Source organism: Euwallacea similis, chromosome 8 (genome assembly GCF_039881205.1).
Source record: "Euwallacea similis isolate ESF13 chromosome 8, ESF131.1, whole genome shotgun sequence".
NCBI classification, from domain to species: Eukaryota; Metazoa; Arthropoda; class Insecta; order Coleoptera; family Curculionidae; genus Euwallacea; species Euwallacea similis.
In genome coordinates this window covers 1594311-1609134 of record NC_089616.1, presented here as the reverse complement: position 1 = coordinate 1609134, position 14824 = coordinate 1594311, and the positions used below count along the sequence as shown (strand labels likewise).

General features: G+C 34.1%; 2 protein-coding genes across 3 annotated transcripts; one reads left to right on the top strand and one right to left on the bottom strand.

Annotated features, from left to right (window-relative positions):
* Positions 1–66: 66 nt before the first annotated feature.
* Positions 67–5608, bottom strand: LOC136410237 (adenosylhomocysteinase-like 1). Of its 2 annotated transcripts, none has more exons than XM_066392292.1 (11): positions 5196–5608; positions 4493–4537; positions 3897–3981; positions 3003–3149; positions 2694–2866; positions 2382–2580; positions 1990–2293; positions 1639–1804; positions 1279–1525; positions 1057–1177; positions 67–849 (listed from the first exon to the last, which is right to left on the bottom strand). In XM_066392292.1, the coding sequence occupies exons 1-11, from the start codon at positions 5286–5288 to the stop codon at positions 843–845; spliced, it is 1587 nt and encodes a 528-aa protein (XP_066248389.1). In that variant the 5' UTR covers positions 5289–5608; the 3' UTR covers positions 67–842. The 2 variants fall into 2 exon arrangements, with proteins under 2 accessions (XP_066248389.1, XP_066248390.1); XM_066392293.1 differs by having other exon boundaries at positions 3003–3137; positions 5196–5606.
* Positions 5609–6798: 1190 nt separating this feature from the next.
* Positions 6799–14293, top strand: LOC136410398 (uncharacterized). Its single transcript, XM_066392541.1, has 7 exons — positions 6799–6997; positions 7732–8960; positions 9095–9562; positions 9745–9881; positions 9939–10221; positions 10361–10511; positions 10792–14293. Exons 1-7 carry the CDS (start codon positions 6799–6801, stop codon positions 11571–11573), a joined length of 3249 nt encoding a protein of 1082 aa, XP_066248638.1. The 3' UTR covers positions 11574–14293.
* The last annotated feature ends 531 nt before the right edge of the window (positions 14294–14824 follow it).

The following is a 14824-nucleotide window of genomic DNA, read 5'->3' as shown; positions in this document are numbered from 1 at the left end:
CCTACTGGAGCAATATGATTCCCGTTTTTTTTCTATTCATAGTTGGAGGTAAAAATCAAACATAAATTTCATTAACTATTTTATTACAATATATTTGATTTTTCCAATAATATCTTAATCCACATAATAATGAGGCCGGTGACAAATTTATATGTAGTTATCCGTAATCTTCAACTTACGCAATTACACACATTCAAAAAATTAAATCATAGAAAATGATAATTTGCTCTACAATTGACCTCGTTTTTACTTATTTCATCTTTAAAACTACGATAATTTTAGAATGTCATTCATTAAGGCGGTAGCCATTAAAACACATCAAATGCATAAATCTTTTGAATGCTAGACGACACATTTAATTTTCAAGTCTCAATGGTTGCCTCAGTCAACAGACTCACGCATTAGACGAAAACATTACGAACACTAAAACATCTACTTTTATCAATAGATGTGTTACATTTTGAAAAAATGGCCAAATCACTTCTCTTGCATTCTTGCTAAGAAATAGTGACGGAAACGTTGATATAAATCGCTTTGTCGAAAAAGCTTACATGTTTCGGTAGTAATAGCTCTATGCATCTAAGTCAATGGCCGTTTAATATTTATCTCACTTGATAAGTACATGTGAAACGCACAAAACTATAGCTAAACTGTTGGACGTATTTGGCATTGAACCAAATGGATTTCTCGTCAAGTAAACATGTGAAGGAGATAAAACCAAAACTTGCATTGAGACGTACGTCACAGCAAATCAACAACCCACGAAAACAATTAACTAAATCGTTTGACGAAGGAGGCTAAATAAGATGCAGCCGACTATGATATATTCTCCGCCGGACTTTTTAATACCTGGAAATACAAAACAATATTATTCGGTGCTTATGTGTCAAGATTATTCTTAACCACACTAAATCCTACTAATTTAATATACAATATAACAAAATCAAAATTAAGTATCAATTGGGACCAGCGTTTAAGTCCTGAACTCTAAATACTCGCATTAACCGATCCTCTGTTGAATCGTGATTTGCTCATATCTTTTTCTAAAAAATGTACCTATAATAATTGGGTTTAAATGGGCCAGCCTTATTCAATCCCATATATTTTGCCTGTTCATCAGTTAATTCCGTTAAATGGGCATCGAACGTAGGAAGATGTAAACTAGCCACGTATTCATCTACAAAATCAAAAAGACCATAAACATAATACTACATCTGATTGTGATGAGTTTTCAGGCTATAAATACAAGTAATGTAATTGCATGTGTTTACAACTTACCCATTTTCTTAGGTAATAAATAAACATCAGATTTATACCGTCCCGGAGGGGCATTAAAAAGTTCTATTAAGGCTAAGGCTTGCGTAGCGGAGGTAATCGAAACCACGAATGACGGTAAGCTAGAGCAGCTCAAATTTACTAATCTCCCTTCTGCTAGTAAGATGATCCGTTTACCATCTGGCCATATTACGTGATCAACTTGAGACCTCACTTTTTCCCATGTCAAATCCGGGGTTCTAAGGCTGTTCTGCAATATATTTCTTATTTAAAATTACTTTCTCCTCTAAGGAACGAATAGAGGATGGAAACGAAGTGTGAAAACATATATAGTGAGGACCAAAAATACTTTGATGCACTTACAATATCGATTTCAGTATTTGAATGGCCCATATTACAAACAATGCAACCGTTTTTCATTTTATCCATGTGTTCTCTGGTCACCACATTTTTATTACCAGTAGCGGATATAACAATATCCACGTTACGAATTACTTCATTTATCTTGATAACTCGGAAACCATCCATACTAAAAAATTGATCATATTAATTGGTTTTTTATATTATTGCTACAAAATAGAAACTGACTCAATTTACAAACTTGAAAATCCAGTTTTAAGTATCACTGGTGTTTGTCTTATCTTTTGTGAACACTGTATGAACTTATACAAATTGAGGAGCTACACAGCACTTACAGCTGACTTACTAACTTACCAAGCTTGTAAAGCGCAGATAGGGTCGATTTCTGTAACGTAAACAACACAACCGAATCCCTTCAGCGCCTGGCTGCATCCCTTTCCAACCTCTCCATATCCACAAATAATAACCTGTTTTCCACCAAACATTACATCAGTCGATCGCTTTAAGCTATCAATTATAGATTCTCGACAACTGTACAAATTGTCATATTTTGTTTTAGTCACCGAATCATTGACGTTCATAGCAGGAACAGTCAATTTGCCACCTTTGGAGAGTTGATAAAGGCGGTGAACGCCTGTCACACTTTCCTCTACTATACCTAAGAGATGTGACACATAATTAATTAAAATATTATTATCGAATTTGTGACGTGATGTGGATACTGCGCTTGCAAGGATAATAATTACCTTTAATCATTTTAAACATAACAGGGTACTTTTTCAACATAAGGTGGGTAGCATCTCCACCATCATCTAATATCATGTTGGGTTGCCAATTCTCTGCATTAACGCATTTATCAATACACCACCAGAAATCTTCTTCAGTCTCGCCACGCCAGGCAAACATAGAAAAACCTGCTTCAGCTAAAGCAGCAGCGACTTCGTTCTTTAAATATAAAACTCATACTAGTAGATACAGCGTGGCCATTATCTATCTCGTTAAGTCTGTAGCTATTTTGTTAAAAAAAAAAGACAGTTAGAGTCGGGTTTAGGGCTTACCTGAGTAGAATATATATTGCAAGCGGCCCAACGCAAATTTGCACCCAAAGCTGCTAAGGTCTCTATTAGAACTGCTGTTTGTGCGTTGATGTGGGTACAACCAACGATTTTAGCATTCTTTAGGGGCTTATCATCAGCTGCTCTTTTTCTTAGTGCCATAATACCGGGCATTTCTGAAAGTAGGACGCGTTTAGATTACTCATGGGAAGCCGATGAGAACGAGAAAGAGGGAAAAATATGAAAGAAATGTTCTCTACATTAAAGGAGCATTTAATTAATTTTTTATAAAGGAATTATTTTGGTAAATACCTTGCTCTGCGATTTCTATTTCGCGCCGTCCAAAGGCATGCTGTGTGATATTTCGGACACAAAAATCCGAATTTCCTGACGAGTTAGTTTGAACCTTTTCCCTGGGAGAAACATTGTCATCATCGCTGGAACTACCTGTGTAAGAGGCTAAGAAAATTATTTTTTAAAACGAAATATTTAACGAGTGCGAGTTGGATTTATATACATATATAAATTGTCCCATGCTAATGTAATAAATTACAGGCATTGAAGTACATAATATTGACTGAAGAATGATTAGGAAAGGAGTATCAAAAGCTTTAGCTTCAGATCAAAAAGAGCATTGAAAGTGCAAATTCTCTATGGTGAATATGTGCTGAAACTTAAGTTTTTCTTAGTGTTATCCCTAATAAAGGTAGTCAACATTACATTTCTTCCTGATAATCACATAATCGGTTATGGTCAGATATTTCACACTAATGATAAACCTGGAAAGCTCAGATAGCTACGTTTATTAATTATTTATGAAGATTTTTAGTAATATTCAGATCATTGAAAATTCTATGCATACTTGACAATAAAAATCTATTTATCCACATTCAATAACCCAAAAGGTTAGTTCGGTTTATATTCAGTGTATATAGTCTGCGCAATTCATCCCTCTCACAAGAAAAAGGAACTAAATCATTGTCAGAAAACAACACTTTACTGCTACTCTATAACTTACATGAAAATACGGGGTGTTCCATTAAAAAAAAATTGTTTACTTTGAAGGCCACCCTGTATATTCAACATTATTAGTATGTACTTGTTCAAGGAACATCTGCTGATGACTTTACAAAGCCTTAGCGAAGTTCTCTTTGGAATATAAGTACAGAGTATCCATGCATTGACAATACAATTCATTTTAATTACCCGAGCTATATGAATCTGTCGAACTGGCGGATAGGGATCTGCTTCGGTACCTGCTAGATTTTTTCAAGGCGCTTGTTTTAGTTTCCTGAAAATTTAGATTTTAAGGCGTTAGTACTTGTTTAAGCTTAACGATCAACTATATTTAAGATGCCGTAGGAGAACGCTAAAAGATACATATCAAGCTAGCTACTACAAAAGCAAAACAAAGCGCAAGTTATACAGGGTGGCCAAATAAGAAATTACTTTTTTAGTTATATTTTAATATTTCCTATGAGCATATGACTGGTATGATCACAAGACCCTTTTTTAAAAAGGTTTTACTGGTCTAAAAAAACAGTTTCAATGGTCTCATGTACTTTCTTGCAACCACTTGAAAGAGTATTATGTGATCTAATTTTACCCCTTGGTTTAAACTTAACTATTTATACGCCTCGCCCATGTCCGTCGCATGATAAACCACTGCATTTTACCTTAGATACAACCGCTCTATGGCAAAACGTGTCGTAATATTAAAATGGAAAGTAAATTGAAGCATAGAACTTGCAAACTGAATTTAAATAAGGTGCAGTATTCAAAAATTCATTTGTGCTTCTTACCAACTTAGACCTTTGGCAGACAAAAGCGTTGCTTCCTTCCAAACCCTAGAAATGAACAATATTGGTTATTTCATATTAGACTGTTTTAGATGTAGAAACGAAAATTATGAGGATGCATGGGGCCAGATGGTGAATCCTACATCCATCAGTAGATTTTGTTGATTAATGGTTTAATACCAAGTGCAAGCTGTCATAACTGTCAATGTTTCTTTTGGTTATTTAGAGGAATAATTAATCTCCCATTTTATTTTTTGCTATTATTTATTTTATTTTACTCTCTGTATAAACCCTCTTTTAATATAGAGTTAAATTACTGTTTTGGGATAAAAACAGATGTAACATGCAGGGTAAAATGTGTTGGATAAGACTGAAGCCAGGTAATTACGATAACCTTCTCTCTGCAGTATCTGCAATGGAATAAAGCCAAAAGTCTATATTTAATTGGCCACAAGTTGCAAGTAATTTATGTTTAAATAATAAAGGTAATATATAAATTAGTTATGTGCTACTTATGCGCATTCTTCCTTACTGCTTTTCATTTACTCAAGATATGGTAAAATCGGGAAAGGTTCTTGACAGTACAAGCAAAAAGGACTATGATAAGTAGACATTTGCTCACCAGACAAGCCTTACCTAATAACTTAATTAAATCTTACAACAGAAATATCAGGGTTTTATAGAGTTTAGGAAACAAGAAACTTACCTTTGACCCAGCTGCAGGGTCGGTTACGGGGCTGTCAGACACTTGACTATTTCTGTTGCTGATAATTGTTCTTATTTCAATACTTTCGGACATGGTGTCATCAATTTATGTATGGAGTTGTCCTAATTCCGAAAGTTAAGGTTAATTGAGAGATTTAAGCTAATAATCACCGAGATAGAAAGGCAAAATATCTTAAAGACAATCCAGAAAAGGCATAAGCAGACGTCTACCCCACAGATTGTCTAATCACTTTCGAAAATGCCGATATCAATCTTTTTTTTCCTGGATTGCGATGGCAACTCGTCACAGCGGTAACGTTCAGCCAGATATCAATCCTATATTCCTGTCCCTGATCCTGACGCAAGATGCAGTTGGATCGTTGAATAGGTACTTTCAGTTTAGGGAACATTCAGATTAAGAGTGACACTAGTTCGCGTTATTGATTGGCTGGTGTAGAACTCTACTAGAGATGTGTCGACTTCGTATCCCTTATGGGTACCGAGATACTAGTAGTTGAACTCTAGGTATACAAAACTGGGAATTGTTCGAGACACAATTTTCCTGGAATTAAATCGTAAATGATCCGAAATAGCTATTTCTGATTTGTTTTTTTTAAATTTGCTCACCCGCGCTTTATGTAGTACGTGACTTATAGCACGAGGATGAGACAAGTCATAATCTTACAGCGTTGCCGGCTTAAGCAAAAAAAACTATTTCCCATGAAAAACAAAATTTATGACCATTAATTTCATCCTAAACTCACATAAGAAATCATTATTATTTAATCACACGACATTATAATGGTTTTTGTCGTTTACATATAGGTCGCATTAGTACGTTATAATACAATGTAGTTGATAATCCAACCTTTGTAGGAAATTCAGAGCAGTGTCATGAAGGATGTGGAGATGCTGTCGGCGACCTTCATTCTAGCGCCAGTGGGGTGTCGTCGAAAATATTTTAAATCTCTTACTACTGATTTGAAACCATTAAAAGATTTATTATTTGCCGTGCCACTTGTCTCAGTATTCACTTGAAATTTTATAACTCTTCCAACACACTTTTTCATAAATAAATCGTTGTGTTTTACCAAAGGTAACTTAACTACTCGAGGTTCTGCGCCCATGCCTATTCGTCACTTAAATCCAGAACGAGTAAATCTGGCGTTGCTAACATTTCAATACGTGAAAACAAACAAATGCAAAAAAACATTTATGAAGTTTACATTCCTTTGAAGCCCTAAGGTCTCACTGACCTTTTAGATTATAAAATGCATATGTTTCAAGCCCATTGGAACCGATTTATATAACTTTAAATTAAAAATACTGCCTAACACTCCTTCTCTTCTATGAAAAACGTAAATATAACCGGCAATCCGGCAACACTGTATTATACAAGTAACTTAAAAACATGGCGGCGCTAGTGCGAAGTAATGTTTAATTGTATTGTTTTGATGAGAATTTTGAATAAATTTGTCAATTAAATGATGTTAAAAACTGATGTTAATTGACCGGTATAATAATTAACATCCGTACATCATTATGTGATTTACCATGCCTTAAAGGTGTATTCTCCAGTGTCCCGGGCTTTCCTAGTTCGAATTATGGCGTCTGCGGATGAGGCACCTGGGGAGGATGAAAACAAGGGCCTTTTAACCAAAGTGACTGAATATGCAAGTGAAGAGAATTGTTCAATATGTGACTTAGTTGTTTCTGCATGTAACTGCAATCAAAGAAAAGAGTTTCATGTTGAACCTGACCAAGAACCTGACTTACCTAATGGAGCCAGAACTGGCAGTACTCGTAAATATCCTCTATTATATGTGTTATGTAGTAGTGCCCTGATAATGATATACATGTTCTCTACAACGTTAATAGTAACATAAATAAGCAAGTTTAGGAAACAGCTCGGGTTAATTCGACTGCCTTATCAATCCCCATGTCAGCTCTGAAATTTGCATATACTTGGTGCTTCAAATTTCAAACAACTTCAAACATAATAATTTCATTTAAGTTAGTCTTTAGAAGATCCAATAGATTCCAAAAATAATTAAAAAGATTTAAATTAGAATTAACAATAGGCAATTGTGCTGATTAAAAAATATTGTCTGAAATAAGACTAGAAAAAAATGTTTTAATTTCCTTTTTTTCCTGATGTTCCTGAAATCACTAGGAATTTTTTAATTCTCAAAAAGACATTTAGTTGAATGGCTCATTGCACAATTTAGACACAATTTTGCTAACTGTGTACCTCATGGATTCTCAAGTCCCAATGGTTTATCTTAAATTTGGACTGCTCTAGATCTTGAATTTGAACTACACTGAATAAATATTGGAAAATCTTTTTTTTAAATATGTAGGCAATAGCATTTTTCCAATAAATCTATTAGTGATTTTTAATCAAACTTGTGCAAGACCCTACTGTGGCATTGTATATATATATATATATGTATATATGTATGCATATGTATATGTATAGTATTCAATAAATACTGCATTGTTATTTACTATTTCTAGTTTTGTTTATTATATTACAGGAAATCCTTCATTGGAAGAGGTGGTTTCTTTGAGCAATGGACAAAATTCTTTGGAAGCTTTTGACAAGAAAGTGGTGTTCAATTATCAAGATGAACACAATCATTCTTTTAGTTTTGAAGCTCCCAAAACACCCCCAGCCATTGCAGACCCTAACTCAATCCAGGTCCTTAAAATTGCTCCTAGTGAGCAAGAATTTACAGCAAATACAATAAATGATGACGTGATAGAAGATGCGGCCGTTAAGAGTAGGGTAGCAGAGAATGAGGTAACAGTTGATGATGGGGTGGTGAAGATTGCACAAAATGCACTTTTTACAAACACTGATTGTGATAGCTCAAGTACTGAAATTTATAAAGTACAAAATGAGCCAATGGAAAGCAATCAATTTACCTGTGAGAAAGTGCCGAGCAGTGCTGAAGAAATGTCCAACATGTCAAATATAAAACTGGAAGGATCAAGTGATCATCCGTTTGAAACGCTGATGTTATCAGAAAGTTCAAATGCCTTACTTTCTACTTCAGTACCAAATAATGGCTGTGATACAATTTGTACAGTTGATTCAGAAGTGCTAATTCCTAATACTACTAATAATAATACTATAAACATTCAATGCAAAATGGAAACCGATTCTACGATTGAAGCTGAGAAACCTCACTCCAAAATAATCACAAAAATTGAAAATGATGTTCAGATGTCAGAAGATTTTGCTCTTGCCCCACCAATCAAAAAGAGAAAGACCTGTTCAATGTTCGTAGAAAATCTAGATCAAGAACTGCTTGAGGGCAAGAAAGGGGTTGAGCTCTTGAAAGCAATTGAAGACCAATCTAATAAACATATGGCGACTCACATATCTAGCTCAACAGAGTCTGCATCATCAGAAGTAACAGGATCACCAAGGAAGTGTAGAACTAATTCAATTGACTTAATAGAAACTTCCAATCAGAATAATAAAAGGTCTCGTTTTGATGAAGTGGATAATAGTGAAATTAAACCCAGAAAAATTGACTTTTCAGAGTACAAAAATAATTCCAGGAGTGACTCAAAGTCCTCAAAATCCAAAGACTCAAATCATCGAAGGCATAGCAGTAGTAGTAGTAGTTGTAGCCGAAGGCATGATTCAAAAAGTAAGGATAGTAGTAGGAAGCATTCTAGTCGTTCAAGTTCACGACATCATGAATCTATGGCAAGGTTACTTACTAATGGAAACTACAGCTTTACACCCGAAGATGTAAGTAGTAAGAAAAAATTATACCAAAGATACTATTGATAGTTCAGATTATGCAGTTATTTTGGAAACACACTGTATAATCAATGTCCATATCTACACACATTTATTAATTTGATTTTTTCAATCTTTTACAGACCTCACTAAGATATAGGAAGTATTTTCACTTAGAAACGCATACAAATGGTGGAGCAGGAATTCTACGAATGTACCAGGATGAAATTAAACATTTGAATTCGAGCGAAATTAAGGAAATGGCCCGGGAATGGTTCAAATTAGCATTTGAGGAGGACAAAAATGGTCATGCAAGATTTGTGATTGCGGTGATTCATGGTGCAGCTACTTACCTACCAGATATATTGGAATATATGGCTGAAACTTACCCAAACTTAACAGTGAAAAATGGTCTTTTGAGTAAAAGCTCAGATATTGAAACGACAACTTTATCTTCCTACTATGGAAATGTTTGCCAGCATTACGAAGCGGGAACTGTCCGATTTGGACCACTTCATCAAATTAGTATTGTTGGGACTGCCCATGAGGAAGTGGGAGGTTATTTTCAAGATATTTTGGATCTTTTGGAAGAAAATCAGTTCCTTAACATGGTAAATATTGGTCATTAATAAAAGCATTTATTGGGAAACATATTTTTGAAAATGAAAGAAAAATTATTGCAAAAGATGTAGATTTTCTACTTCCCCTAATGGATGTTTTCTAAGCAAATTATTGACGCCTTACGTATTATTAGAGAGATAAACTGCAAAATTCCATAAATCATTGTTTTCAGACGATGCCCTGGGGCTCGTTGTCCATACTAGATCAAATGAGGCCAACAGAAAGTAACGATGGCCCGATAATTTGGGCCAGACCTGGAGAGCAGCTTGTTCCAACTGCCGACAGCAAAACTGCAAATAAAAGAAGACGGTATGATTTAGTTGTCAATAAATTTTCTTATAATCCTACAAATTTACGCAATTTTAGAACGGGCATTAACGAGTTACGGAACCTACAGTATTTACCAAGGTTGTCTGAAGCAAGGGAACATTTGTTTGAAGATAGAACGAGAGCACATGCGGATCACGTTGGAGCAGGTCTTGATAGGAAAACTACTGCGGCAGTTGGAATTCTAAAAGCAATTCATGGGGGAAGAAAAGAGGGGGCTATAAATAGAATAACAAAAGACGTTGTTGCCTTTTCAGCCAAGTATTTTGATGTATTGGCGGAGAAACTTCAGTTGGATTTGCATGAGCCACCCATCTCACAGGTACGTACGAAAACCCAGTGAAACTGAACCAGGAAATTTTATTAGTAAATTTGTTTAATATTTAATATGTTATAAATCATGAAATATTTGTATTTATTCCGTATTTGTTCTCCTTGTGGATCCGCTATTTTTGTCTTAGTGTGTGCAATGGATTGAGGATGCGAAATTGAACCAGTTACGAAGGGAGGGCATTGAATACGCTAGGGTAAACTTATATGATAATGACATTTACTTTTTGCCACGTAATATTATTCACCAATTTCGGACGGTTAGTGGAGTAACTAGTATTGGTAAGTAGAATTTGCTGCTACAAGGTGATCTAGATTTTTACCAATCTACTAAAAACACAGAGTAACACTTTAATCATATAGTTTTTTGATTCAAATCAATCAATAAACTGTAATTGAAATAAAAATTATTAAAATAAAACACTTGGGAATGGGAATTAGCCGTAAAGCCATTTATGTTTTTCATCAAAGCCGGAGAAGGTGATTTTTCATCTTCATTTAATTCTGTGAATGTAGAATAATCCATTTTTTTAAATTTAATCAGTGATTTATTCCATTTCAGCGTGGCACGTCCGGTTAAAACAATACTACAACTTTGAAATGATAGAGATCAAAGAAAATGCCGCAAACAACTGCAAGGCTGTCACAAATAATCACAAAGAAATATCGTCAAAATCAAACAATTTTGATATAAAACTTCCTAGTGTGGAAAAAGTAAAACAGATCAATTTTGAAAAACTCAAAATAAGAATGGGAGAAAAGGAAAAAGGGTACCACGACAAAGAAAAAAATAAACTTAAGTCCAGTAGTAGCAGCGATGAGAAGTCGGCTAAGGAAAAGGAAAGAGCCGGGTCAAAGGAAAAAGATAAAAGCAGAGAGAAGGAGCATAGGCATCGAGATCGAGACAGGTACAAAGGACGAAGTAGAAGTAGGGGAAAACACAGACATCGAAGTGAAAACTCACATAAAGATAAAAAAGGAAAACACAGTAATTATTCGGATAAAGAGAAACACACGAGCGAAAAGAAGCACAGCAAAAGCAACAATAGTACTGCTAGTGAAAATAAAGACAGTGCAAAGAGCCATATACAATCCTCCGGTTCAGCGACAGACGTCTCGACGACCACAATTGCATCTCATCATTCCGATTCGCCTTCACTAAAGAGCAGTAGCTCAAATTCCGTACTTGACTCTCCTGCAAAGCTGGATCAACATTCGGGTAATGAGAACAGTCCTCTGAAGAAACCTGTCAAGTTAAAACTCAAACAGTTACCTCCACCACCATCAAACGACATTCTAGGAGACATACTTACGTCAATGACCAAATGTGATCCACAAATATAGTATTAAGAACACGGGCCGAGTGTGAACAGCCAAAACAGTCTAAGAGAATGTTTTCGGCCCTTCTTATTCAGCCTATTTCACATACTGTAAATTGCTATTTTGGTCGTTCTTCCCAACGTACGACTAGTATAGTTTGGTTCATCCAAGATTAGATATTTGAAGGCATAATTTGTAATTTTCTCGTTTTGGTACGCTTGACATTTAGCTCAGTGCGAATCTATCATTTATGAAATTTGTTTTTAAGTTTATGTACAATGTTGGATGAAACTCCATATTATTGTTGTAAGGTGATAAGGACATGAAATTTGAGTTGAATTTGGCATTGAATTAGATATTGCAATGGTCGAAAATGCAGGAATTGTATTTTCGGTTGGAGCAAGATTTCATAATCTTCAAGTTTATATAGGAATACGTTGGAAGGCTTTTTCATAATTTACAATTATTATATTATATGCATGTCATCATGTTCGACAATAAATTACGTGAGAGCCTTTTTACATTTCCATGCATTTAACTTTTTTTTGTACTACTTTTGAACACATATTTTTAACCTATCTGTATTTTTCTATTTTCATTTATATATTAAATGAAACACGAAAAAACCATTAGCATAAAAAATAATATACGGCGAACACCATAGAGGAGAAATACTGTCTCTAAATCTCTGATTCTCTATAAGAGACTGCACTGGGTGGACAATTACGCCTTTAGCCGAGTCGATAAAGCATTGACCTGACAAAATGGCGGTAAGGTGTTGACTTGACAGAATGGTGACGACATAAGTAGCAAGGTTGACTACTGTGTTTCTTATGCGGGGGCTACACAAATTGGGCCAGTGTAAGATGTAATGCTCCACATTGCAAATGTTCTATTCATCTTTGTCCTTGGAAGGCCATTTCAACAATAACCATTGGTTTTGCATAATTTGTGCTAAGATTCTGGTTATGTTATATCAAGACTAATTTCCTGTAAAATTCTTTGCTTGGCTTTCTTATTGGTTATTTTTCCATATTTTGTTGATAAGCCTTTAATATTCAAACGAAAAATATCAGTAAGTAGAAATTAATATAAGACTAATAATTGTACGCCTTCGTCTCTAATCTAATGTAGCGGTGAGGACAGATTTATTTTGCAAATGCAGTAGTTTTGATTGTGTTAGTAAAAGGTATGAGCGGACCCTTATGACATCACCAACGAGCCAAGGTATAAAAATTTACGATTTTATAACACTTAAGTTGTTCTGACTCATTGTCAATTTGGTGACCCATCGACGCAAGTGGATTAAAAATTTGAATTGGTTTTCGAACAACTATTTTAATCGTACTGAGGCCGTTGCGGTTGTTTTTTACATCTGTCTTGAATACTATTAGTATCCCTTTCATGAAATTCTCTATGATTTGTGTATAACAAATTTTTGTTAGAACATTAATAAAAAATCTATCTATCTAATGTACGATAGCCTCACAAAGCAGTTTTTCTTAGCAAATTTCATGTTTCCTTATCGGTTTGTAAAAATACAGGCCATCAAACGATATTTCAAGGTACTTTTTCCTTAATTATTTATTATTCAATATCGTTGATAGGAATTAAAAAAAAAAAATCATTCTGTGATATCTGCAAATTTACTATTTATTTGAGTCTGTTGTGGTAACTAGTAATTAAATTTCATAAGCTTTATTTACCTTTTAAATTTGCCAAAAAGTAGTAAATTGGGGAGAGCCATTTACGATGTTACTTTATAGTGATTTAAGTTCCTTTTGCAGTATTAATTGATGCTTTTTAATGTTTGTAGTTATTATTAAAACCTATCGTCGATTAATTTGTATAGTGTTTCAAGCTAAATTGGCCTCATTCTTAGGTAATAGATATTTGCAATTTTGACAGAAATTGTTATTCGATGAATAATTATATCGTAAATTTTGTCTGCGTGATTATTCCAGTCTTTTATTAAATTGATTAGTGTTTATTCTCGTAAGTTATTAATTTTAGTTTTTAGTTGTAAACTGAGTTGAAATGTGCAACTTATTTGCAACAATAATAACAGTTTATTTTTAGAACGAATATCTTAATAAAAAATTTTGCAAATATGTTTTTCGACGCAGCGCTAACTCCTGTGTAAATAAGTGGACTTGTAAGTTCAACCAAGAGAGTTAAGTATGTAAAAAGAGCTATATTTATTTCATTCTTGAATATATACATAAATGTATATTATAGAATTTCTGTATATACATAGTATTTTGTAACAAATTAGAGAAAATAAGAGCTGTAATAGTTGTGCTCACCAACAAGAGATAGATTATATTCAGTTATATTCCCAGTTAAACTTGACTGACCTATGTTTTCACAATTCATTTTAACGTTGTATTAGTGTTTATGCAGAAGTAGGAGTACGTACATACCTATATGAATATTGCCATTATGAATTCAAGGGTAAAATTTTTGTAATATAATATTGTTTTACACGTGCTGTTAAAAAGCTTCTACTGTAAATCACGGTCGGAACTGTACTAATAGTGGACGAATATAATTGATGTCTATTCAATTCGTATTAGCATACGTTATTTTTTTAGATTTCATTTCAGACTTCATCCTGATATATAAAATTCTTACAAAAAACTGTTGGTAGGAGTTAGCAATTCAGATTTTTTATCAAATGAATTCCCATAAGCGTAGGATGTATTAATTATTTATTCTAACGAAATATAGAATTTTTCAAATCATACTTTTAGTCATTGAAATTGATCTCAATGCTTATGGCCCTCATTATGTCTTAAAACAATTGTCGACTTAGTTTAAGAACTATCCAACGAAGTTAAAATGCAGTGTTTTTTCCAACTTAACCGTCTTTGCGCCTTTTAGAGTTTCTACGATCTCAAGACTAATTTGGACCACGCGGTATACACACAAATTCTTTTCGTTGAGAGATAAATGCTGGCAATCAATATCTCCCTAGCGACACCTATTAGGGGGTGGACTAATCCAATATTTTCTTTCTATTTGATACTGCATACGAGTACAGATTACTCAATATCGAAAAAAATTAATATGAACTCAATGTGAAGAAATTAACCAGATGGAGGCACATTCTGTCTTTTTCATTTCATTTAGAGGTAAGAAATTTATTCCATCTGTTCTGTTTTAATGAATGCAAAAAAGCCATTAGCAAATTTGTTTTGGAACAATACAGGCTCATTAATATTTTTGTCAATTAATTTATGATTAATTGATTCTGCAACTGCAACTTGATAACT

What these genes read in the sequence shown, in the direction of transcription:
- LOC136410398 (XM_066392541.1), top strand. Translation starts at nt 6,799, where the DNA reads ATGGCGTCTGCGGATGAGGCACCTGGGGAGGATGAAAACAAGGGCCTT. An exon ending in ACTGCAAATAAAAGAAGACG is followed by an intron (nt 9,882 to 9,938) that starts GTATGATTTAGT and finishes ACGCAATTTTAG; the next exon opens with AACGGGCATTAACGAGTTAC. An exon ending in TAGTGGAGTAACTAGTATTG is followed by an intron (nt 10,512 to 10,791) that starts GTAAGTAGAATT and finishes ATTCCATTTCAG; the next exon opens with CGTGGCACGTCCGGTTAAAA.
- LOC136410237 (XM_066392292.1), bottom strand. Translation starts at nt 5,288, where the DNA reads ATGTCCGAAAGTATTGAAATAAGAACAATTATCAGCAACAGAAATAGT. An exon ending in GACAGATTCATATAGCTCGG is followed by an intron (nt 3,150 to 3,896) that starts GTAATTAAAATG and finishes TAATTTTCTTAG; the next exon opens with CCTCTTACACAGGTAGTTCC. An exon ending in GCAATATATATTCTACTCAG is followed by an intron (nt 2,581 to 2,693) that starts GTAAGCCCTAAA and finishes TTATATTTAAAG; the next exon opens with AACGAAGTCGCTGCTGCTTT.